We start from the raw sequence: 25,874 nt of genomic DNA on the forward strand, positions 1-25,874 counted from the left end.
CAACTTTGGATCAACAATGGTTGTGTTAAAGTTGTGCTCTATAAATAAATTGACTTGATTTATGATTACCTGGACCAAACAGCACTTTTCCTGTGGGCTGCAGAGCACCATGTTTCCGGTCGGAGAAGAAAACAGTGTTTACACCATTCAGTCTAATGAGATCATTCCACCCGTCATTCTCCTGTAGACACCAACCCCCCCCCCCCCCCCCCCCCCCCCCAATTGCCTCTCTGTAATGTCATTAACACCCCTGTTGACTTACATTTTTTTGGCATCTCGAGCTGGGCAGTCTTTCCAGTGATGTTTCTTTAAGTTCCCGCATCTGCCACATCCCGATGAGCAGTTCTCCATTTTCTTTTTTTAAATGTTGTCTGCATTTTTCTGTCATTGCTGTGTATAGATTCCACTTGTCCTATTGGCTGCTCTGCTCCGCGTATTATTGGGTGCTGCTTTTTCACCACTGCATTCTGTCTTACTCTTGTTATAGCTTTCTGTAGCGTCAGGTCTGCATCTAACCATAAGCTTTCAGACAGTTTGTTGTCACATATGACGACGATGATCCAGTTTCTTATCAAAACTTCTTTTAGTGCTCTGAAATCACACAGCTCAGCAAGTGAATGAACCGCTGACACTCTCCCCCAGCTCTTGATTTTGCTTGTCGAGTCTCACTCTTTCAAAAATTATATTCCGTTTGCTAAGACAATGTTTATTAAAAGCTTCTGTAACTGCAGCATACATTCTTCTTTTGATCCTCAGTCAAGGGTAACATACAAAATCTCTTCTGCATCTTCGCCAGCAGCATACATGAATGTATTTATATGGTATTATTATGATTATTTATCCCATCCCGATGCAATCCTTGGCCATTCAGTAGGGCTGGACCAGAATATTCAATTATTCTAATATTCGTTTGGTGGGTTGGCATTCGATGTTCAATTTTGAGATTTGAATATTCTTTTTTTTTTTTTTTTTTACACCTGGTATCCCCCGCGAAATGGTTCTCACTTGCTCTTAAATATAGCAGTTTTTTACTATCGGGCTGTACTGTTACAGTTGTATTGCCACGTGAGCCTGGTACAGTGCAGCATGATTACAAACCATTCTCAGCACGGTTAGACATTTTCATTCTTGGTGCTGTTAGAGTGCATGTGCGGGATGTTCCAACTCTGTTGCCTGGCTACCAGTTTCTCCTTAGCTGGATCCGGGTTCACCATTTCCTGCTCCGCTCTGCGCTCACTGATACCAGAAACACCGCTCCGCCTTCGCTCTATGGCAAATATATTTCAGTATGTGTGAAATGTTATGTTCATAACGTAGCCTATATTAAAATAAAAAATAAAATAAATAAAATAACAGGAGAGTTTCAAAGTGGATTAGGCTATTGTGTGCAAACTTTTTTTCCCTACCACATGCCAAACTAATAACATGGTTGTCAGCATTAAAAGATATAATGGCTGCTTTCTGTTGTGCAAATTTTGTTTGTGATGAAAATAACAGTACATTTTCGTCAGTTATTTTATCTACAGATCGATGCATTTCTTACAGATTTCTGCTCATTCAAAATCAGATACAGATGAAGTAGCACTTGTTTGAATGCATTATTGTGAATGCTATTGCGTATGAATGTGCTGGACCTGTTTAAATCATGCTTTAACCTGAAAATATTCAGTAAAAGGAACAGATAAACTCCTTGAGAACTAGCCTATAATTTCCCATTCGTCATTATAACCTTCTGATTTGAGAGATCCATCTGTATCAGGCTATAGCTAAATATGTTTAACCTCTGAACTCTTGCTAAATATGCAGTTATATTACGGGCCACTGGCATGAATTGTACTCATGATGGAGCGGTGGTGGAGCGCTCTTGGAGCGAGTGAAAACCATGACGCTCCGACTTTTAAAAAATCCGCTCCTCGCTCCAGTCAAAATCAACGCTCCGCTCCCACTCCGCTCTGCTCAAATACTCTGCCCATGAGTGAACATCATGATTCAGTTCATCTGGAATAGAAGACAAAAATGCTGAAGACCTCAGCGGTGTGGGAGCACTTATAAATTAAGTGAGGACAAGACAAAGGCAGTGTGCCAGATATGTGATTTGAAACTGACCTACCACAACAGCACATCAAATTTGAAAAATCACCTGAGGTCTTTAAGTAGTATGCCTATAGTATATTGTTGGTGTAAAAATCAGCTAATCAGTAATTTTACACATGATAAAAACGTGCACTTAATTTGCTTGGAAAATACTTGAGAATACGGCAGTCATAAAAAAAAAAAAAAAAGTACAGTAGCCCAGCTTAATAATAATTTGTCTATATTAAAAGTATTGCTCGTAACAGACCTGTGTGTTTTGTGTCACTAGTGCAGTGGCTCTTCTCGGAGCAGCCCTGCCCGCGTGAGGCGTGCCACTTCCGGCTCGCGCTGTTCTGTAGTTTATTAAAAGTTTATTAATTCTGAACGTGTTGCGTGTCCATATTACACCAAAATGCGCCACTGCCCTCCCTTGGATCCACAGCAACACACCTGCCACGCGTGAAGTCGATTGGATGAACGCTTCTCGACATAATAAAAAATGCAAACAGACAGACAGACCCACACACAGAGATTCCTGCCTTTATTAGAGAGAAGAATATGTTCAGCTCCCTCCCTCCGAAGCTTCGAATATTCGGTGTTGATTACTATCGAATCTTCGAAGCTCAAAAAATGGTATTCGGACCAGCCCTAGCATTCAGCTGTATTGGTGAAGTCGAACTTGCCTGGTGGTGCTAGCTGTGAGGCCAACATTGGTGGGGCTGGCAATTCTCTCTCTATTTTCCCCTTAGACTCCTTATACAGGTTCATTTCAATAAATTAGAATGTCGTGGAAAAGTTCATTTATTTCAGTATTTCAACTCAAACTGTGAAACTCGTGTATTAAATAAATTCAGTGCACACAGACTGAAGTAGTTTAAGTCTTTGGTTCTTTTAATTGTGATGATTTTGGCTCACATTTAACAAAAACCCATCTCAAAAAAAAAAAAAAACATTTAGTGAAATGTTGGCCTTCTGGAAAGTATGTTCATTTACTGTACATTTACTCAATACTTGGTAGGGGCTCCTTTTGCTTTAATTACTGCCTCAATTCGGCGTGGCATGGAGGTGATCAGTTTGTGGCACTGTGGAGCCGGACACATGTAATGCTCACTGTTGCATATTTACCCAGGAATTGATGTCATGATAACCATGTCACACCATCCTAGGTCCCTACAACAACATTAGCCTCACTCTCAATGTACACTTTACAGAACAAACATCAGACAAGTGTTTGAAATAACTTTTTTTTGATCCAATGTGCACTTTTTGTTACAGAACGAGGCAGAAAATATATTCTGAATGTGTGAAGAATATCAAAAACAAAATTTACTTAACCCTGCTGGTAATGCACAGGTTCAGTTTAACTATCTTGAATGAATTGGACTGGAGGTGAAGTCCATAAGGGGAGCAATTCCTCTCGCTAAATTCCCGATTGCACAAATCCTAGAGAGATTATGGTGTTTGCCTGCTCAATTCTCCAGCTATTGAGCAGCGTGAAAGCTGCTGATAATACTGAAGGACCTTATATGTGAATGCTGAGATAGGCTACTCCCATAGGTAGACGTGGATCAGCTGAGAGTCAGCTGATGCGATCTTGACTAACGTGACCTGCCAGAACTAACACTATGCTTGATATTGTTGCATCGTGTTTTCCATCTTCATGTTTGATCAGTTCAAGCGCTTATCTTCTTTTTATTCGGTCACAGCAGTAGCTGTATGCCTTTGCCCGTATTAGGGATTTCTTGGAGCGTCATCAGTAATTTCTTTTCAATTATATATTGTGTGTATATATAGTATGTGGAGTTTCCTTGCAAGGGTGCCCTCTGGCTTCCAGTTTGAATGAAACAGACTGCATGTGTTTATCGCTCAGTGATGTGCACTCTGTCCTTTTTTGGGCTTAAATACAAAAAATAATACTTCTTTATACAGAAACTTGTGAACTATATTTGCTCAAGAATGTTTTCAGTTTAAGCATTTTGAGTTTGTTCAGTACATTAGAGCTGTTTTGCAGCATGAGGGGGACATACCCATCTACCCAAAGTGTTTGGTATGTGGAGCTTCTGTATGTTATGTTGTTATGTTGTATCACACAATTTCATGTATGTGTGTGTATATATATATATATATATATATGTATATATATATATATATACATACTGTATATTGGACTGGGCAATGGATACTTTTTTATCGTGATTAAATGCATGATTTTCTGTGATAAATCATGGTTATTGCATTGTTATGCACAAAATTCAATAATGAATTCAAATGTAAAATATATTGCACACTGTTTTGATTTTAAATGTACTGCAATATGAAAAAAAGTGCAATAACATTTTTTGTTTGAAAACACTTTAAACAAATAAGGTGCTTTTTTACCGCAGTATTCCTTTTACATATCCTGGTAGCAGTTAAAATAATTCTTGTAAATCTCAACTTGCACATTAACGCAATCAAATTAAATATAAAACCAAAGCTATATGTCACTGCCAGGGCATTAACTTTTTTATATATGTGATTTTATTTTTTGGTTTGTTATAGAAAAACAAGTTATGCTCAGAGTCCAAAGCCTCAATCATAACATTATAACAGGCACCTTCCGAGTAGAGACCTGCATGATCATGGACCCAACGCAGCAGAGTGCGGCAGGGGTTTACACTTGATGGGTGAGTGCGGGCGGGTAGAGACTGGTGTGTGTGGGATGCAGGAGAATAAGGGTGTACTCGCACTAGGCAATCTTAACCGTGCCCATTTGACTAGTGTGATGGCTCCATGCCGAGCTTGGGTGCAGTTCATTTAGCCGGCCCGGGCAAGGTTGGAAGACGTGGGCAAAATGCATGTAGTGTGAGCGCTAACATCTGATACATGCAGCATGATTGTGTGTACATTTCCTAGTGGCAAATGTGATAGATCTGTGAAGCAATATATTGTGAGAGGGCCGTGTGTTACCACATCCCAAACGACTCAAAATTACAAACCACAAAGTTAACAAAGCAATGCACTCCACTGTGCTGAACGAGAGGGCTTCTCTGCTGTCTTCACGTGTTATCGGAAACTTCCTGTTTCCCACTTATGAAGTCGTGATTACGAGCTTGCTGCATTCTTTTCTGTTAAAAATATCAATGAACAGTGGTTTGTGAATGTTGATGCTTAGCCTAAATAATTTTATCGGAGCGTCCATGCGAGTGCTCCTGCAGTCACAGGCCCTCCCCAAATGCTCTCATTGGATGAGATGCGTGATAGCTTGATGCGTGATAGCTTTATTTCTTATCACCATCATTGAGGAAATGTGATATTTTTGGGAGTATTTCTCCATTCAGCAATGTATCTGATGCCTGTGTATTTGTCGTTAATTGCTTTAGCGGTTCAGCAGTGTTGGTGCAATGCTGGTCTTGACCAAGTCCCTGGAGGGCCCACAGGAGCTGATCGTTGACCTGGAGATGATCACTCAACACACAGCAATGACCTATCGCTCAAGCTCTTTCCTACGGCTCACCATCATCGTGGGACCCTACCCCTTCTAACAACACTGCTGCTTCACACATTTATACACATCCAGACTGCTTGCATTAAAGTTACACGCAGCAACGGTGAGATGTTATGAACTGTTCTAATGTGTCTTCATCTCGCAGTCATCATAAAATAAGCTGACTCTTATTCAGGGCTTCAGACTTCCACTAAAATGGTTGCTAATGTGACAAAAAATTTACATTTTATGACGACGTTTAAAATCTAAACACTTTATTGGCTTGTCGTATTTTATCAGTCGCAGAGGGGTCATGAGCAGGGTGGTAGGTGTAGAGAGGATATTTAGTTTGATGGATCTCCTTGAATGGATGCTTTTGAATTAACACCTACTGTATATGAAGGATGGGTGATTGCTCGTCACACACAGGTAGTACAGTACGTTTACAAAAAAATGTCATCTAATCATCAGTTTATAAACATTTGCTAGTACAACTGCTTGCTTTCAGAGTTAGTTAAAAAAACTGGGGGCAATAAACTTCAAGAGCATAGATACTTCAAGATAATTTTCAAGAGCAACTTTTGAAGGGGACACAAATAATACAGCCAAAATTGTACTTGTAAGGATGTGTATGTGTACATAGCATAGAGACCATGTTTAAAAATGAGTTTGGTTCATGGGTTCACCACGCGGTCATATTATAATTATGTAATTGTTTTGCATCCTCCACATAGTATTTTAGGTTTAGTCTGGGACTTAGGACTCTTATTTACATATTTAACCACAGCAAGCCCACTGCACTTAACATCATACTGAGCAAAACCCAACACGATGGCACCATGAGGTGTCGTTCACTTGCAGGAATGCAGTGCATTACAATACTCCAGTCTTTGTTCTGTGCAAGAAACATATAGAGTTGGTTGAACACAACTCGCTCAAGTGTCTTTGCAATACATGGAAAAAGGGAAAGTCTGTAGTTTTCTAAAAGTGCTGGATTTAGAGAGGGTTTCTTAAGCAGTTGGGTTACCCAAGCCTGCTTGAATGCTGAACAAAACAATGTGTCCTTGCAACGACAACCATGCTAAAATCTAATGAGAAAAGGTCTGTTTAGAGTGAAATAACGTCAGATAGTTTACTTCAGCTGCTGTTTTCACCAAAATTCAAGATAGATTCTTAAATAAATTCCAATTCTTCATAGTCATTTTTAAGTCTAGAGCCCTGCTAATGTAAGAAAAAGCATTAACTCAGTGCCATGTCTTTATTAAATGTTCCTGCACATACTTGCACTTACAATTCATTGATGTGAAGGTGTACATTACTGAACGACTCTACTGTATAACAGCTTTCTTTCGCTGACTATTGTTTAATTGTTGTCAGCAGACAGTAGTGTTTTGGCAAAGGAATATTGAGTTACATCTACTTTTTTTTTTTTTTAGGAAGGGGAACAATTTTTGGAATCCTTTCTTTCTAACCCTAACCTGTAAAGTTTAGTCACTAATGGATATAAAAGAGTGGTCATATGTTGGAGCACAATTTTTAGATCTTTCAAATGATGTGCATTTTGTCTCTAAACATGAAATATTTCCAGCCCCGGTATAGGTATCGTATGTTGGTTTAATTACATTGCTAACCTATATTTTGCACTGATGACATGAAAGTTACCTGATTCTGGCTTTGCATTTCCACATAACTCATCCGCTTTCAAATAAATGGGCTTCAGCCTGACATTCACTAGCTGAAACACACATAACCATATCAACATTTAACAAGGATAAAAAATACAACATTAATATCCTGTTATGGAACTTTTTGGATTTTAATAAAAATGTATTTTTAATAGTTGACCATGATTATTTGTACGCTGATTTCCTTTTTTCTTCTCATGATTTTATTTTCTCCATATGATTCATATAGTCATATAATGTTATAATCACTTCCTGTTTATCTAAAAACCAGGATGAGGGCTCAACACACCTTCCTGGAGTTTCTAATATTCCTGAAGACATTGATCAACTGGGTTAGTTGTGTTGAATTACAACTAAACTCTGCAGAAGAGTGGCCCTCCAGTAGCAGTTTTAGACACTAATAACCTAATGGAATTACAAACAAATGCCAAATGAGTCTAATGACAGTGACACACATTATTGGATGGTCATGACCTTTTTACAGAACAAGAGCCCACATAATTTCTCTTTCCAAGCAGAAAGAAAAACTAATTTCCTCTATAATGAATCACTGAAATATGGCCTCTTGCCATTTGACAAAATAAAACATTTTAGCATTCTGGAAAGTCTTTATTTAAAGTTAGTATCAGTGTCTCCAAAATGTAGGCATGAAACTGCATGCATAAACATATCCAGTAGAACAACATTACAGTTTCATTATGTGGTGATATAGAATCTCTTCATCTCTTTACACATGTTTTTATCTTGTTGAAAAAGTACTGGCACTGGTTGTACTGTTAGTAGTTAATACGATTCTAACAAACAGGCAAATGCTAAAAAACAACGGTAACACTACACACTACTCAGGGTCAAACTGTCTATCTGTATTTCAAATTTTCCAATCTGCATATCAAATTACAAATTTCACCTAGCTGCCACACAAAAATACAATGTTTACAAGTTGTGAAAGCAGTAAACAAGTTGTCAGTTTCATTTGAGATAAACATAAATAAATAGAATAGCAAGTCTTTCGATTACAGTAGTCACTACAGCAGTCACAGAATAAAAACACAACAGAAATGAGTGCAATGAGAAGATCATGTAAAAAACAAAACAAAAAAAACCTTGGATCATTTCAATGGCAGTACCTAATTGACGGCACCATCATGCAAAGAGTCTTCATGCTGAGAAGAGGCAGGTGAAACTGACGAAAACTTTCTAGTCATATTTCACTCCAAAATCAAAAGGAGAAAAAAATAATTAAAAAAAATGGTGTTTTGCATAAAGAAAATTAAGCTTATTTAGGATTGTTACGAGTTTTAGGCATGGTGAAAATATTTCACCTGAACACTAAGCAATTATTACTGTATTACAGTACAAAAAAAAAAAAAAATAAAACCAACAAAAAAAAAAACCTTAACACTATAGAGTACTGAGTCCTAAAACAGGATTCATTTACTTTAAACAAAACAAAATCTTTCTTCGGATTTTAGAATTAAACATGATGTGTTTTGGACAGGTTCTTCGCAAGATCCATTGAGATACTCATTAATCAGTGTCCTCAAATGTCCCAGTGAAGCAACTCAGCTACTCAAGTCAAGGACCAGGTGTTCATATATACGTGTTTGCCCCTTAAAACTAGAACCAAGAAGGAACTCCCTGTTGTCAATAAACACCAGAGAAAAAGCCCTGGGTGCTTGAATGTTCATTTCTTGGAAGTGAATGAACTGTCTTTTCTTTGCATCCCAGCGATAGACCCGAGTAAAGGCATAGTCGCTGCCCAGGATGGCGTACTGCCAGTTGGCTATCGAGAACGGCTGGAAGACCATGGAGCCACGAGAGGCCATGGTCTGAATCTCAGTGAACATGCTACCGTCCCATTTCATCACCTTGGAGTCACCGATGAAGCGGGTCAGGCATATGTAGAGCTCGCTCTTCACGGTGAAGTGTTTGACCGCGTACACATCCTCCATCTCTGGGATATCTGTACGCCGTTCAAACTGCTTAGTGCTCTTGCTCCACTGGTAAATGACCGGCCTCTGAGAGCTGCTGGACAAGATCAGATGAGGCTTCCCAGAAATCTCTAGATACTCCACATCTGTGTCACGGTGCCAGGGGTGCAAAGACTGATGGGAGTAGAAGCCGTTGCCGTTCCATTTATAAATAGTTGTCGAGCCGGCTTTGGAGCTGTCGGCTATGATGAAGAAAGACTCTTCGTCGACATGGAAGATTTCCACATCATTTGGCTTTCGGACTTTCAGAATGTCGATGTCTTGGATTTTGATGAATTTGTTTGCAGAGACATCTCGCTTGAAGATGTGCGAGCCGCCGAACAGTTGGGCTACTATAATGAAGAGTTGACTATCAATGACTAGAGGTTTGCAGATGACAGTGGAAGTGCCTACGGAGGAAAGATTTGAGGAAAGCTGTATGAAACAAAGGCTTAAGAAAACAGTAAAACAATGGAGTACCAGTTTATTATGTCATGCATTTTTATTATTAGAGATGCAACGATTGAAATTTTCTTGACTGATTCCAATTTCCATTTTGGTTTTTTGTGTGTGTGACCTGCCGGTACTAATTTTTGCCGATTCTGATTTTTTTTTTTTTTTTTTTTTAACTATAATTGATAGCATATACAAACAAAAATGTGTACTTTAAAAAACTATTAAACATTACAATTCCCCCAATCAGGACAAAGTTAAACAACTTAAACAACTCTCAAAATAAAGTGATCTGTGACAAGAAAAGAGGTAGACATAACAATTAACTGAAAAGGAGTTGCTGTATATTACAAAACAGATTTATTTCACTAACCGTACTAAATGTGTCATCTTTCACATCAAATTCTTACATTGTTTTAATTAATTCAGTTAGAATAATAAGAAACTGTAGAGCTGTGACCATTCAAAGAAATCAGTGTCAACAAACTCCATCTTTCCACTGCATGAAACATGATGAAGCTGAGGTGCCATAAATGCATTTACACTGCAAATTTCAAATGCATTAAGAATTTTAGAAGATTAATGCTTTACATTTTTTATTTATTTATATATTTTTAAACATACAAATATGAAATCTTGGGAAAAATGCAATGATAGTTTTAAATATGAAACTAAACTAGTAGGTGGTGGCAAACAACCATTTGAATGAGTGAGTCATTTAGTCCTTCATTAAACAGATTCGTTCAAACTGCTGATTAATTCAAAAACGAGGCCAGTGACTAAGTTACTGTCTTTATGAATGGGTTACTGAATCACTGACTCACTTGATTCGTTCAAAAACGTGGATTCATTCAGTAACGAAACACTGCGGTGTTGCTCGGAGACACAAAATAGTTCTGCTGTGGCTTTGATTGGAACTATCTTCATCAGCAAAATTGAGAAAAACATTCAATATTGTGTTAAAAAAATTAAGTTGTTTAATTTTAAATCCTTGTTTATTGAACTACTATTGTATAAAATCACATTTCAGTCATGTTGAAATATTTCGGTTGTGCAATGTACCTAAATCATATATAATAAATTTCGTATTATTTTACTACCACAGTATGCATTTACAGCGGGTAAAATAAGTACTGAACACATCACCATTTTTCTGAGTAAATATATTTCTAAAGGTGCTGTTGACATGAAATTTTCACCAGATGTCAGTAACAGCCCAAGTAATCCACAAATGCAAAGCAAAAAATTCAAATAAGTTTAAATTAAGTTCTGTGTAATAAAATGGAATGACCCAGGGAAAAAGTATTGAACACGCTTACTGAAATTTATTTAATACTTCACACAAAATACTTTGTTGGTAATGACAGCTTTAAGAAGCTTCCTGTGTGGAGAAACTAGTGGCATGCATTGCTCAGGTGTGATTTTGGCCCATTCTTCCACTCAAAGAGTCTTCAAATCTTGAAAGTTCTGTGGGCCTTTTCTATAAACTCTTGATGTTCTTTCCATAGATTTTCTATTGAATTCAAGTCAGGTGATTGGCTGGCCGTTCTAGCAGCTTTTCCTTGCAGAGTTTCAAAATTATTGTGTTTGGGATCATTGTCTCGCTGGAATGTCTACCCTCATTTCATCTTCATTATCCTGGTAGATGGCAGTAGATTTTTATCAAGAATGTCTCATTCTTGTACATTTTTCCACTTATCCTTCCTTCAGTTATATGAATTTTGCCAGTGCTACACCATGATGTTTTGGGGTGATGTGCAGTGCCCTTTGACCTCAAACATGGTGTGTATTATGGTATCCGAAGAGTACATTTTTTTGTCTCATCTGACCAGACTATATTCTCCAAGTGTTTCACAGGCTTGTCTAAATGTTGTGCAGCAAACTTTAAACAAGCTTCATCATGTTTTTTCTTCAGCAATAGAGCCTTGCATGGTGAGCATGCATAGAGGCCACGGCGGTTGAGTGCATTACTTATTATACTTATTTTCTTTGAAACAATTGTGCATGCTAATTCCAGGTCTTTTTGAAGCTCTCCACAATCGGTCCTTGGCTCTTGGGAAAACTCTTCTGATAATCTTTTCACTGCTCTGTCAGAAATCTTGTGAGGAGCACCTGGTCGTGGCCGGTTTATGGTGAAATGATGTTCCGGATTATGGCTCCAACAGTGCTCACTGGAACATTCAGAAGTACAGAAATCCTTCTGTAACCAACGCCTTCAGTTTGTTTTGCAAAAATAAGGTTGCGAAGGTCTTGAGAGAGCTCTTTGCTTTTACCCATCATGCAATTTTTCTTGTGTGACACGTTGTTCATGAGACACCTTTTTATGGGCCATCAGTTGGGACTGAACCAACTAATATTAATTTCCACTGACGAGGGGCAGGATTGCTTTCTAATTACTGATAGATTTCAGCTGGTGTCTTGACTTTCCATGCCTTTTTGCACTTCTCTTTCTTCATGTGTTCAATACTTTTTCCCTGTCTCATTCTACTTTATTACACAGAACTTCATTTCTGGTTGTGGGTTCGAGTCTCGGGCCAGCAATACCACGACTGAGGTGCCCCTGAGCATGTCACCGAACCCCCAACTGCTCCCCGGGCACGCAGCATAAATGACTGCCCACTGCTCCGGCTGTGTGTTTACTGTGTGTGTGTGTTCACTGCTGTGTGTGTGCACTTTGGATGGCTTAAATGCAAGGCACGAATTCTGAGTATGGGTCACCATACTTGGCTGTATGTCACGTCACTTTTTTCACTTTTGTTACCGACATCTGGTGAAGATTTCATGTCAACAGCACCTTTAGAAATATATTTACTGAGAAAAATGGTGATGTGTTCAATACTTATTTTCCCCGCTGTATAAGTTTCTGTGTGTGCTGTTGAGTCTCTCTCACACTCATTTAGGCACGAGCCTCATCTGGCACAACATAAATACATTAAAAGTTGGCGTAAGTATGACGTCAAAACAGACCGATCACCGGTCCGAGCCGGTCATACAGAAAACCGGCTAATTCTGGTCCCTGTCCGGTTGATTGGTGCATCTCTATTTATTATGCCGTAAAATAAAAATTAGGGCTGCCCCTTAATAGTTGACTAACCGTTAGTCGATGAAAAGAGGCTTAGTTGATCAAAATTGTATTATTCACTTTGTCAAAGAAAAAAACAAAAACAGAAAGTGGCGAATTCATGCAGTCCGTGATGGACAGATTATTAACAGCTGGTCTATGGGTTAATTACAGTACATCAGAGTCAGGACATGCAAATGTTAATTTCGATCATCGACCTAAAATGTGGCTTATTTACATTTACATTTATGCATTTAGCAGATGCTTTTATCCAAAGCGATTTTTTTTTTTTTATCAGTATGAACGTATGAGGCTTATCTTCTGAAACATGTAAGTTGCATCATTTGCACTTAACTTAAAAGCTCATACAGATCAAATACGCTAAAAAAAAAAAAGAACCAAAACTCTGTCTTTGCCTTACAGATATGAAAGATATATCTATAAAAAGCGCAATGTCTACATTTAAATGAACCAATTCAAATGGAAAACATTTATCACAATTATCACTGCAGCCGAAAATACAGAAAACATCAATCAATGAATTATTATAATGTTAAAGCAAACTTTTTTCTGTTTGTCCATGATGCATTCATCATCATTACTTCTGCCAGAGTGCTGTGGCAAACTTTATGTGTGCACTTGAGCACTGAAAGGCTATAGGCAATTAAAGGTTCATTATTATGAATTATATGGTTTATTAATATAAATGTGCGATTAGTCAATCAGAAAAATATTTAGTCGAGGGCAGCCCTTAAAAAAAAATTGCTGAACAACAGTTTGTGTTATAAATGAAACCGAAACAACTATAAGAGCTGAAACTGTGTGGATACAGTATTGTGTGTATTATTGTATGGTTTAGATTTAGGCATGTACACAACAGTTCCACTACTGTTTGCTTACTTGTGATATTATCAAAGTTCCTGAACTCCATTTGCACGTGATCCCATTCCATGAAGCTGCACCTGCCAATGAAAGGCTGGGCGAACACTACAAACTGGTCACCACCAAACCCAAAAGCCTCGACTGAAATGGACTGAAAGTCAAGAGACTTCAACAATGAAAAATCTGTAGAAAAAATAAAGAAATGTTAAGCCATTTTTCCATTTAAAGTCAAGAAAACACAAAGCGGTCTGTAATATTACCAACCTGTTGTAATGCAATCAAATGACTGTGCCACAAGGTCATTGATCTTCTTGCCCTGGTAAGCTTCAGGGCCATTGCAGAAGATCTGATCCACAGTTGCATTTGTATGAAACATCCAGTCCACTAACCACTTTAGCTTACAGTCACAGCTGAAAAGATTTCCTCTCAGATCCCTGGACAAACACAAAGAGTTTCCATCTAGACCATGTCATCAAGATCTTATACCACTGACAAGTATTTAAATTATGTTGTACTGCTAAAACATCATACATACACTTTAGTCAGAGCTTCCATCCCTTTGAAAAGATCTTTCGGTAGTGTCTCCAAATTATTGTACGCCAAACTTCTGCAATAACATTCGTAAAGAACCAAATGCTTTCATCAGTAAAGAGAAATGACAAATTTTTATGTTGTGCAAAGGTCTCAAGAAGAATACATCCTGGATTGCTGACTGCTTCTATTATTAGTGAAATAACATTAAGAAAATGCTCCTATTATGACTGCAATGTTTCACTTGCAAACAACAGATAATGTGTACGAACAGAGAACTGATGCCAACGGTATTATGCAGAAATACTCACAAATGTATTAAGGACTTGAGTCCTCTGAAGGCGAACGGCGATATGGACTTGATTTGGTTATTTTCAATGAAACTGGAAGAAAAACAAACAGCAAAGTCAAGTTGATGCACAATGCAAAAGATTCCAGTCGTTATACATGAGAGAATGTTGAATCATCAGATCAACTGTTTCCTTATGCAGTGTTAATTACTCATAAAAATCACGTTGTGTGAGACACTTACAGATACTCCAGATGAGGAAGACCAAGAAACGCATCTTCATTTATAGAATCAAAGTTGTTTGCTGTGAAAAGTCTAGGAGATATAATATAGGGTGAATACAGGTAAGTGGGAGAACTCACATAGTGGGACATTGAGAGGTATTTGTCTTTATAGGTTTGTGATTGCAGTACTAAAAATCAGCATTACATTGAACTGAAAGTATGGGATCACACACACAGAAGGTTTCTACAGTTCTGACATCATTTCAGGAAGTGTCACCACATTTTGACAGCTGTGGTTTCAAACATGTAAATTGACAAAGGTAAAGAGGCAAATAATATTAAGGTTATTTGATAGCAAAAATTTGATTTTGAGTAGATTATTATGAAATATTTTGATATAGCATATAACAGTGAATCAGAGTTGTTGTTTTTTTTTAATCTCTATCGTTTAAACCTTTCGGCAGCAGTGTTTATTGGCCAGCTTAGGATAATGTACAGTATTCTTGGCTAACTGGGACAGGAATGTCATTTTAACGGAGGGGTATAAATTCTCAAGTAGTGAAGATATATATTATAACAATTATCCCATTATATACTTTATATAATATATTTTCTATTATATTTTGTTTGTTTTTTATCTTTTTTATGTTTAGTGAAGGTCTTTAGCTATATTTAAATAACATTGTGTGAGGAATATGTTTTAAAACAATGTTAATTATTAAAATTGCCTCACTCTCCTTGTATAAGGAATGGGAATGTGTCGTCACAGTGGCAATGCATTCTGGGAATTTAGCTAGAGCGGAGACTGAAAAGTAGTGGAATGTAGACGTTTTATATTATTGAATGTTTATATTATTCATCGCAATATCACGTTGGAGTGGTTAAGGCTTACTATATCATCAATTGCCAACAAAATAATACAAAATGTCTACATTAGTTACGAACCTCGGATGAAAATTAAACTGAAACTCAGTTTAGTAAACAACTTAAATAAAATGTGTCTTTATAATTCATCTCTATATCTCTAATAGTAAGGAATATTCAACTTGGTTCATTCAAGTCAAGGTATTTATTTGCATAGCATCCACGATACACATAGTTTCAAAGCAGCTTACAGTAAGTTCTGTTAACACTATAATGGCTTAATTCTTTAACACTGAGCAGTTTTACTGGGCAATATGACGATACATAACAATGATAAATGATACACTGTTTGAGATCTAGCTATAGTGTATTCTCCCCTTACAAAATTAGCCAAGGTTTTGCTACTCTAACCATAGTTCATCAATGGTATTTTTAATAAAATTGTAGTTATACAAATGGTAATAAATACGCCAAAAACACGGTCGCTACACGTTTACTATAGTAAAACCATGGTTAATTTTCATAAGTGTTTTAGCAGTTAGCCTATATCAGTACCACTGTAGTGAAGAAGACTGAATAGTAATGAATACATATATGGGTGCTTTTAATATTATTGTTATGTTTTATACAAGTTGATTTATTTCACTAATTCCATTCAAAAACTGAAACTTGTATATTATATTCATTCATTACAAACAGACTGATATATTTCAAATGTTTATTTCTTTGCATTTTGATGATTATAACTGACAACTAAGGAAAATCCCAAATTCAGTATCTCAGAAAATTAGAATATTGTTAAAAGGTTCAATATTGAAGACACCTGGTGCCACATTCTAATCAGCTAATTAACTCAAAACACCTGCAAAGGCCTTTAAATCGTCTCTCAGTCTAGTTCTGTAGGCTACACAATCATGGGGAAGACTGCTGACTTGACAGTTGTCCAAAAGACGACCATTGACACCTTGCACAAGGAGGGCAAGACACAAAAGGATATTGCAAAAGAGGCTGGCTGTTCACAGAGCTCTGTGTCCAAGCACATTAATAGAGAGGCGAAAGGAAGGAAAAGATGTGGTAAAAAAAAGTGTACAAGCAATAGGGATAACCGCACCCTGGAGAGGATTGTGAAACAAAACCCATTCAAAAATATGGGGGAGATTCACAAAGAGTGGACTGCACCTGGAGTCAGTGCTTCAAGAACCACTACGCACAGACGTATGCAAGACATGGGTTTCAGCTGTCGCATTCCTTGTGTTAAGCCACTCTTGAACAACAGACAGCGTCAGAAGTGTCTCGCTTCAAAAAGGACTGGACTTCTGCTGAGTGGTCCAAAGTTATGTTCTCTGATGAAAGTAAATTTTGCATTTCCTTTGGATATCAGGGTCCCAGAGTCTGGAGGAAGAGAGGAGAGGCACACAATCCACATTTCTTGAGGTCCAGTGTAAAGTTTCCAGAGTCAGTGATGGTTTGCGGTGCCATGTCATCTGCTGGTGTTGGTCCACTGTGTTTTCTGAGGTCCAAGGTCAACACAGCCGTATACCAGGAAGTTTTAGAGCACTTCATGCATCCTGCTGCTGACCAACTTTATGGAGACGCAGATTTCATTTTCCAACAGGACTTGGCACCTGCACACAGTGCCAAAGCTACCAGTACCTGGTTTAAGGACCATGGTATCCCTGTTCTTAATTGGCCAGCAAACTCGCCTGACCCTAACCTTATAGAAAATCTATGGGGTATTGTGAAGAGGAAGATGTTATATGCCAGACCCAACAATGCAGAAGAGCTGAAGGCCACTATCAGAGCAACCTGGGCTCTCATAACACCTGAGCAGTGCCACAGACTGATTGACTCCATGCCACGCCGCATTGCTGCAGTAATTCAGGTAAAAGGAGCCCCAACTAAGTATTGAGTGCTGTACATGCTCATACTTTTGATGTTCATACTTTTCAGTTGGCCAAGATTTCTAAAATCCTTTCTTTGTATTGGTCTTAAGTTATATTCAAATTTTCTGAGATACTGAATTTCGGATTTTCCTTAGTTGTCAGTTATAATCATCAAAATTAAAAGAAATAAACATTTGAAATATATCAGTCTGTGTGTAATGAATGAATATAATATACAAGTTTCACTTTTTGAATGGAATTAGTGAAATAAATCAACTTTTTGATGATATTCTAATTATATGACCAACACCTGTATGTATGTGTGTGTATATATATTTACATATTAGTCCATTTTATTCTGAGGGTATGTAAGATGTTTTACAAAAAATATTATTAATAAAAGTTTGGTTGTAGATTCCCAATCTCTATTCACTCTAAAGAGACTGGTCCATCAGTGTGGACACTCTCTGACTACATTAACTAATAACCCTTACAAAATGTATATGATAACCACAGCTTCTGACAAAATACCATAGTATGAAGCTAACATCACAGCATATAGTAAAACAATTTCAATTTAGGGTAACACTTTTTTTAAGGTGTCCTTGTTGCATGTTACATGTACTTATTATAATAATAACACTTAATTATGCATAATTTCATGCAATTAAACCTAAAACAAACTCTAATCCCAACCCTAACCATATAGTAAGTACATGTAGTTAATTCATATTACTCGGTACTGAAATGTATAATTACATTGTAACAAGGACACCTTAAAATAAAGTGTAACCAAATTTGGTTATAAAATGTCTTGGAGAAAATAAAAAAGGTTTGGAGATTTCATATTTATAACATTTATAAGCGTACCTATTGTCTGTTGATTGTATTATAGGTATAATGCATAATACTGTTATATTATGTGTTATATTATATGTTATACTGATTATTTTTATAATGCCTTTTACTCATTTAAGGTAAATTTTCTTTTATACATACAATCTGTACTGATCAGACAAAGCATGGGTGGACATCTATAAAAACGCTCTCTCTCTCTCGCTCGCTCTCTCTTTGTGTGTGTTTGAGTCATGCAGTGATGTTGATGAGTCTTACAGAAGATGGAGGGCTGGCGTGTGAATGAAACTCTCTTTAGGGATTTCATTAAAGCCGGACTTGACGAACGATCTGTAAAATAAATAAATAAATAACAAGATAAATGCATCAAGCTCTGAACACAAACTGCTCTGACCGATAATCAGTGTTATCATTGCTGCTCTTACAGTGAGATGACATCAGGCGGGAAGCTCCTCGGTATTGATCCGGTATTGGCACACAAGGCGTTATCTTTGCTGCACGTGCACGAAGCGGGGCAGCGCGCGTGTCTCCTGCGGCTGGCGTCAAGAGCCAGCATCAGCGAGCACAAGAAGCAGAAGAACATGGTCCTTCTGAGACCCATCTTCACTGAACCCCGAGCCTTCACTGATACAGTCCCGACGAGTGCGCTGCTGCGAGCCACGAGCTCATAACGGGAAGAAATCAACCAGATGATAATGTATTGTGATTGTTGTTTTGTCCAGATCTGTTAACTGCACAAGCAGGTGGAATCCATAGAAATACAATCGGCGCAGAGACGGACAGTCAGCGTCACAGTCGGAGAATGGGCGGGGCTCAACCGATCCACTTGTCTCAAATTGGTCAGATACGACGGATTTACACAATTTTCCGATTTTCATTTCTTCACTGTGTACCTTAAATTGTATTGTCTATTAAAAATTTGTGCGTGACATCAAATGATTTTTCATGGCTGCTGCTGAAGCGCGCATCTAGAGTCACGTGATCCCTGTTACTCTCCTCAGAGCTGGTCAGAATGAACCAATAACAGTCATTTGATTACTGCCGAAAGTCTTTTATTTAATAATTAAATAGAGGTTTGCGACGCCTGTTTCCATTTGTTTTTCAGGGGAAGCAGATCAAATTGCTAGTTTAAACGTTTTAAGATTTAATCTACTGTTTGTACTCGCAAAAATGAAAGATTTGAACGTGAACCGGTGAAGGAACTGCTTCGTGAGCATCACAGCGCCACCTGGAGTGAGATCCCCGCGTGTTGTTAAGAAATCATCATTAACAGTTAGTTAAATCATCAGTAACAGTTATCCAGTAACACGGTGAACGCCACAGAAAACAAACCAGTGAGTGGCTCTCCCTCTGGTCAGATCATCCCTGCTTGACCAAAACAAAAATCATAAGATTATGGTAAAACGCTACTAACATAATACTTGGATGTGTTACAATAATTTTTCTTTTCAATTTCAAATGAATTTTGTTTTAAATGTTGTTTTACATTTTCCATTTTACCGTTTACTGCACGTTGTTATTCTCCTCGTTATTTAGCGGCTAATGAACCGGAAGTCTCACCCATAGGCTCACTTCCGCGTTGAGGAAAAAGGTGGATACAGATCTTTCTGATGAGTTATGTGCATGCAGATTTTGGAACAAGTTATATTCAATCACACAATAATTGCTGACTTAAAGAGGTAAGAGACAGGGGCGGATTTAGGGAGTTGGGGGTCCTAAGCATATTCCATTATGGGGCCCCAACACAATAACTATGTGCTCTTTTAGTGTATTTTCCTTGCTTGCTTTCATAGTTTATCACAGGGCTGCCAACTCTCACACATTCAGTGTGAGACTCACGCAATTGACTTTTCTCACACCACAGATCCATTTTCTCACGCAGTCAAAAGCACCCTCAGTTAACACTATAATAATAGGATACTGGCGAATTTGGTAAAGGCTCCTGTGCTCATTTGTGTTTGAAATCTGGAAATTGTCAAAAGTTTCTATTTACAATGTGTTTTCGTAGCACTGAGCAATTTATGTAGCCAATCTCAGACATATCTGCTGATTTCTTGAACACCTGTGATTGGCCATTGCATTCAGTCACCTCTAAATGCTGGATTGCATGCTTACATATTAGGGATGGGCAATACAACTTTTTTTTTTTCTTTTTCGATACAATACCGATATTTTTCAAGGCAGTAACGTCAATATCAATACGGATATGATACTTCTGAACTAAACTTTTAAATGACAAAATTTAAATAAATAATTAAATTACTAAGAGTAAAATGGGTAATGATAAACGCTTAACTTTATGTTTAAAACGCATTTTAACATTCAATATGCCTTTATTGTAATTTATTAGGTTATATTTTTGTTTACATATGGTTCAAATGTGTGTTTTTTTTTTTTTTTACACGATTCAAATCTACAATACTACAGTTGAACTGTGGTCACTTTAGTAAAACCATGGTTCATTATCATAAGGGACTGCCAGTGACAGGCTGTTGCATGCATAAAATGCAACCTTTTTGTTCTGACAGTGTATGATTTTTTATTAACATTACAGAATAGAACATAATCTGTATTATCTTTCATTGTTCAATTTAAATAAATGTAATTGAACAAACTGTGTAGACGATTTCATCGTCTGCCGTCTCACTAAATGAGGATGTAAACACATGAACAACATCTCCAGAACTGCTCTGAGAGTCACTTCACAATCATTTTACCGTTTGATTTGAGTAAAACTAGCGTCATATCACATACACAGAACTGTAAAGGTATTCAAAGCAACTCGTCAAAATAAAATTTGAAAATAACGACAATGACACAGCCTACTACTACTACTATTACTACTACTAACATGAAACAAACATTATTTTAAAGGAATATTCACACGACATTTCTTCCATGTTTTAATTTTAATATTAAATCCCCTTTGTTTGCCAAAAAAATAAAGTTTGCTTAAATTTCAGCAATTAAATGATAAATGATTAAATTAATGTTTTATGCTTTCATTTGATAACCAGAAAAATGTAAATACACAACACAGATTTTTTGAGGGGGAAAAAAATCACAAGGCTACTTTAAGAAAAAATAAAATAAATACATTAAGTTGTGTTTTGCATTAAAATAGTTAGACATGCTAAAACAGAATTTGGCAACAATAAAAGATAAATAATATGGCGAGAAAAAATAAAACATTTCATAGTGCCCTAAACATGTATTTTTTGTTAAACTTTTAATAAATTGATGTGAAAAATGGAAATACTATTAAAAAGGAATTGAGAAAAATTAAATAGAAAAAATATATATATATTTTTATTAAAGTGGAAATCAGTTTATTAAATAATAAACTTGACTGACTGCTACTTTAAACGTATATTTTTTGTGTTGTTTATTATTTATTTTTATGTATACTATATAATTTTGTGCAATTACTTGCCTGTCAGTTGAGTTTGTGGCAAAATCTTTTGCAGTGTTAAATTTTGTAATACCTGCATAAAATTTATTAAAAAAAGATGTTTAATTTCATAAAGTACAATTCAGTTAAATAAAAAAAACATTTTTCCTATATATTTAATCACTGAGGATTTCTTTAAAAAAGTTAAAAAATCTCGTCTCGTCTCGTTCTCGTGAACCCCGTCTCTGTCTCGTCTCGTGGGATAAGTGTCTCGTCACACCCCTAATTTGTATGCATTATTATTATTTTTTTTTTAAAATAAAATCACTGGTAAATAAAACATCTTAGTATCGATTTTTTTTTATTTTGAGTATTGATGCTTTCGATACTCATGTCACACTGTAAAATGGACAGTCTTGTTTCTGCTATTACAAACATATGAAAAACAGAGTAAAAAAAAAACAAGTGGAGATACTGCAGTTTTGGTTTTTGTATCCAGGCTGACAGTTGACTAAATAAAACTCACAAATTACGGCAGAATTGAGGCAATTATGGTCTTGCTTTTTCTAGGATTTGTATCCAGGATGACAGAATTATACACCCAAAGTGTAACAACAGACCTACAACAACAGTCTTGTTTCTGCCATCAGCTCAAATCTGATTAAAATAGATGTTTTTTTGTTTTTTTTTAGTAGTGGGTATAGGGATTTGTTTTAATCTGTCACCCATCAACCTGGATACAACACCCAAAATGAAACAATAGACAAGACTAAATCTTTCTGTTATTACTAACATAAACACATCTTGACTAAAAGTTTTGGTTTTGCATCCAGGTTGGTAGGTGTCTGATTAATATTATCAAAAAATTCAACAACAGACATACCGCAACACGGTCTTCTTCTTTTGCCTTTGCTTTGGTTTGTTTCTGCCATCAGAAACACAAAGAACACATTTTGACCAAAAACATCCAAGTTTATGCGCAATTACAGTTTTGTTTTTCTAGGATTTGTAACACAAGTTACTGGATGACTAAAAAAAAAAAAAAAAAACACTCAACATGCAACAGACATACAGTAACAAATCCTTTTTTTTCTTCTTTGTTTCTGCAAACCTAACATTTTAATATAAACAGATTTTGTTTTAATCAGTCACCCATCAACCTGGATAAAACACCCAAAGTGCAACAACAGACCTACAATAACATGGTCTTTTTCTGCCATCAAGAAGCATAAACCAAAAACGGATTAAAACATCACGGTTTTTAAGTTGCGGGTATTTCGATTTTTAATCAGTCACCCATCAATCTGGATACAACACCCAAAATGCAACAATAGACCCAAGACAGGCTTGTTTCTGCTATTAAAAACGTATTGAACAAATTCTTAAGCTGTGAAGGGTACTCCATATTTGGATCAGCCCAAAAACAAAACAAATGAAATGTGGAACATTCTCAAGTCCATCCATTGCTATAACGCCCTCCAAAATTATTGCTGTATCAGTGACCTCCAAAGGCAAACCTTGTGGAGACATCGGGCTGTCCTCTGGCACCACAGTGAGAATTCCTATCGATACTTCAGGTGCAATGATATCAATGTCCTAAGAAAGAAAGAAAAGCAACATTAAAATACATTCTTATATTGCAAACGCAAACAAGTGCATGTTCCTTTTAAAAATTTAAACTGCTTAAGGTGCTGTTACTAGTTCTTGAAGTAACATTTAAATGTATAACCTGGCTTCAGTGGGAATTGTTAGTGATAATTTGGACTCTTTCAGCAAAAGCATCATTGAAACATTTAATAGCAATGTCTTTTTAGTAAAACAGTTACATCCATCCCATGATTGGTTTGGTTTCAAACATTCCTCAAAATATGTTCCTTTGTGTTCATCAGAACAAAGAAATTTATACAGGTTTGTAACAAAATGAGATCATTCCCTATCCTTGTAATGTTTAACTTATTATTTAACGCTAATTATTGGTCATCGAAAGGCGTTTGTTTTTGTTGTTACTGCTGAAACCGTCTATACCAGCAGAGAGTGAGGTGATAGGGTAGAGAAGGGATGCTGCTAAAACTGTCACAGGACTAGGGCTGGGAGATATATCTAACGATATCATCAAGCGCATCTAGTCAGTAAATCTGGTTCCCTGATTACCGCTAAATTGCCATCACCTGCTTTCAAATGGAGCGGCATTTAATAGACAGAGCCGTAGATCACTGACAAGCTACTCAATATTGTTCATTATCGCAGATGAATCGCCTTCGATAATGAACGTGATATTGCGTAGCTTGTCAGCTTGTCATCATTGTGCATTCCAATTAATCTCAATCAAACTGCAGTTGGGTTATTTTGATTAGGTTAAAAAAATGAATAAACATACAGCTAACTAACGCAATAAAACATCACAACAAAATAAAAAAAAAACATGATTTTTAAAAATTTTAAAAAATATCGTTATCCGAGTTATCCGTTTTTGCAAATAAACTCTTCACTTGACAAAGAGAGAGATAGGGAGAGTGGTTCCTGGAGGGTGAAGGCAGAAACCTGGCTGACTTAACTGGAATCTACTGACACTGTTGGATAAGACTGATATTAGCAGAGCAGCTGGATGGATGGAACAGGAAGGGCAGGGAAGCAAGTAGAGCTGGGCAGTGAGGGATGGGAGGGAGGTGGCAGGCAGTAAGGAGTCCAGCTGCCAGAGCCAATGGGGGAGCTGTGGAGCAAAAGGGGGAAGGTGAAAAACAAAACCTAAACTAAACTAAAAGGAAGGAGCTCAAAAAACAAGGAACTAGATAGCACAGAAATAAATCAAAAAGTAAAAAAAACCCTAATATCAAAAAGTATAAAATAAATGCAGAGGAAACTATGCAAGACTAGGCTAGACAACAACAGAAACAGGATCACAGTCAACAGAGACAAGAGCAGACACACCAGGATTCAAAGAGGAAGAAATGACAGGCTTGACACAAGACACGTGAAAGACAGGGTGGACACGAACAAAGACAGATGGGAGCCTGAGCCACACTGCCGCCGGATTTTAGTAATGTGGTATGGCTCTAAGAACCTGGGTGCCAGCTTGCGTGATGGCACCTTAAGGGGCAGGTCCAGAGTAGAAAGCCATACCCTCTGCCCACAAAAATACTTGGGTGCAGGAGTCTGACAACGATCTGCTGCCACCTTGGCATGTCTCCCCGCCTGAATGAGCACCTTCCTGGCTCTTTCCCATGTGGATTTGCACCTCTGGACAAAGGCCTGGGCAGAGGGGACCGCTGCATCAGGTTCCTGTGAAGCAAACAGAGTAGTCTGATAACCAATAGAACTTTGAAAAGGGACATATCAGGGCCTGGAAGACAGCTGGGGCAGTAGAAAGCCCAAAAGGCATCACCCGATATTTAAAGTGGCCAGTAGGGGTGTTAAAAGCTGTCTTCCACTCATCCCTTTCCCTTATCCGAACCAAGTGGTAGGCATTGCAGAGGTCCAACTTTGTGAAGGTCTGCGCTCCCTGCTGCAGCTCGGGAGCCAAGGACATCAATGGCAGGGGGTACCAATTATTTTACCGTAATGTCATTTAGCCCATGATAACCGATGCAGGGGTGCAAGGAACCGTCTTTCTTCTCTACAAAGGAGGAAGAACAGATGAGGCCAGCTGCCAATGATATACTTATCCATAGCCTCTCTCTCCAGTGCCGAGAGAGAGTAAAGGCGACCACGAGGTGGAAAAGTACCTGGGAGAAGGTCAATGGCAAAGACCGCAGTCTGCCCATCCTGAAACATAGAACAAGAAAAACCAGCAGAAAAGGCAACACCCAGGCAAAATTTATGACAAAATGAGCTCCATGCCAATACAGAATTCTCAACCCAAACAATGTGAGGACTGTGTCTCACCAGCCACAGGTTCCCCAGCACAGTAGGTGTGCTGGGAGACTCGAGGAGGTAAAACACAATCTCCTCACAATGGTTGCCAGAAACAGTTAAAACTTACAGGGGAAATGACCTGAGTAACTTGGGTGAGGATGGTGCCGTTGAGAGCCCTGGCAATGAGTTTCTTCTTGAGAGGGGTGGTAGGAGACACCAGGGTAGCATCAATTAAATTACCCTCAGCCCCAGAATCCACCAGGGCTGAGCATGGCCTTGAAAAAGGTCCCCACTTGATAATGGTAGGCAGCTGGGTACGAAATACAGGGCAATCAGCTACAGAGTTAACTTTCACCAATACTCCCTTATCCAGGGCCGGATTAACATAAGTGCTA

General features: G+C 37.6%; 2 protein-coding genes across 5 annotated transcripts in view; one reads left to right on the forward strand and one right to left on the reverse strand.

Moving 5' to 3' along the window:
* LOC109071541 (EGF-containing fibulin-like extracellular matrix protein 1) overlaps positions 1-7,313 on the forward strand; it is a 29,889-nt gene extending 22,576 nt beyond the window's left edge. For 3 of the 4 annotated variants that reach the window (XM_042736294.1, XM_019087982.2, XM_042736295.1), the window contains one exon: positions 5,436-6,054. In XM_042736294.1, the coding sequence (XP_042592228.1) occupies positions 5,436-5,597 (162 nt within the window). In that variant the 3' untranslated portion in view covers positions 5,598-6,054. Of the gene's footprint in view, positions 1-5,435; positions 6,055-6,975 lie in introns of those variants that run through there. The other variant, XR_006156234.1, reaches the window with a different exon arrangement.
* Positions 7,314-7,812: 499 nt separating this feature from the next.
* On the reverse strand, positions 7,813-19,180 carry lgi1a (leucine-rich, glioma inactivated 1a). The gene is made up of 8 exons (XM_042736292.1): positions 18,662-19,180; positions 18,495-18,566; positions 14,654-14,725; positions 14,433-14,504; positions 14,126-14,197; positions 13,855-14,024; positions 13,609-13,773; positions 7,813-9,604 (listed from the first exon to the last, which is right to left on the reverse strand). The coding sequence occupies exons 1-8, from the start codon at positions 18,835-18,837 to the stop codon at positions 8,787-8,789; spliced, it is 1,617 nt and encodes a 538-aa protein (XP_042592226.1). The 5' UTR covers positions 18,838-19,180; the 3' UTR covers positions 7,813-8,786.
* Positions 19,181-25,874: the final 6,694 nt, after the last annotated feature.

This window comes from Cyprinus carpio, chromosome B13 (genome assembly GCF_018340385.1).
Source record: "Cyprinus carpio isolate SPL01 chromosome B13, ASM1834038v1, whole genome shotgun sequence".
Taxonomy (NCBI): Eukaryota; Metazoa; Chordata; class Actinopteri; order Cypriniformes; family Cyprinidae; genus Cyprinus; species Cyprinus carpio.

What these genes read in the sequence shown, in the direction of transcription:
- lgi1a (XM_042736292.1), bottom strand. Translation starts at nt 18,837, where the DNA reads ATGGGTCTCAGAAGGACCATGTTCTTCTGCTTCTTGTGCTCGCTGATG. An exon ending in ATGGAAGCTCTGACTAAAGT is followed by an intron (nt 14,025 to 14,125) that starts GTATGTATGATG and finishes GTGTTTGTCCAG; the next exon opens with GGATCTGAGAGGAAATCTTT. An exon ending in GAACTTTGATAATATCACAA is followed by an intron (nt 9,605 to 13,608) that starts GTAAGCAAACAG and finishes TTTCCTCCGTAG; the next exon opens with GCACTTCCACTGTCATCTGC.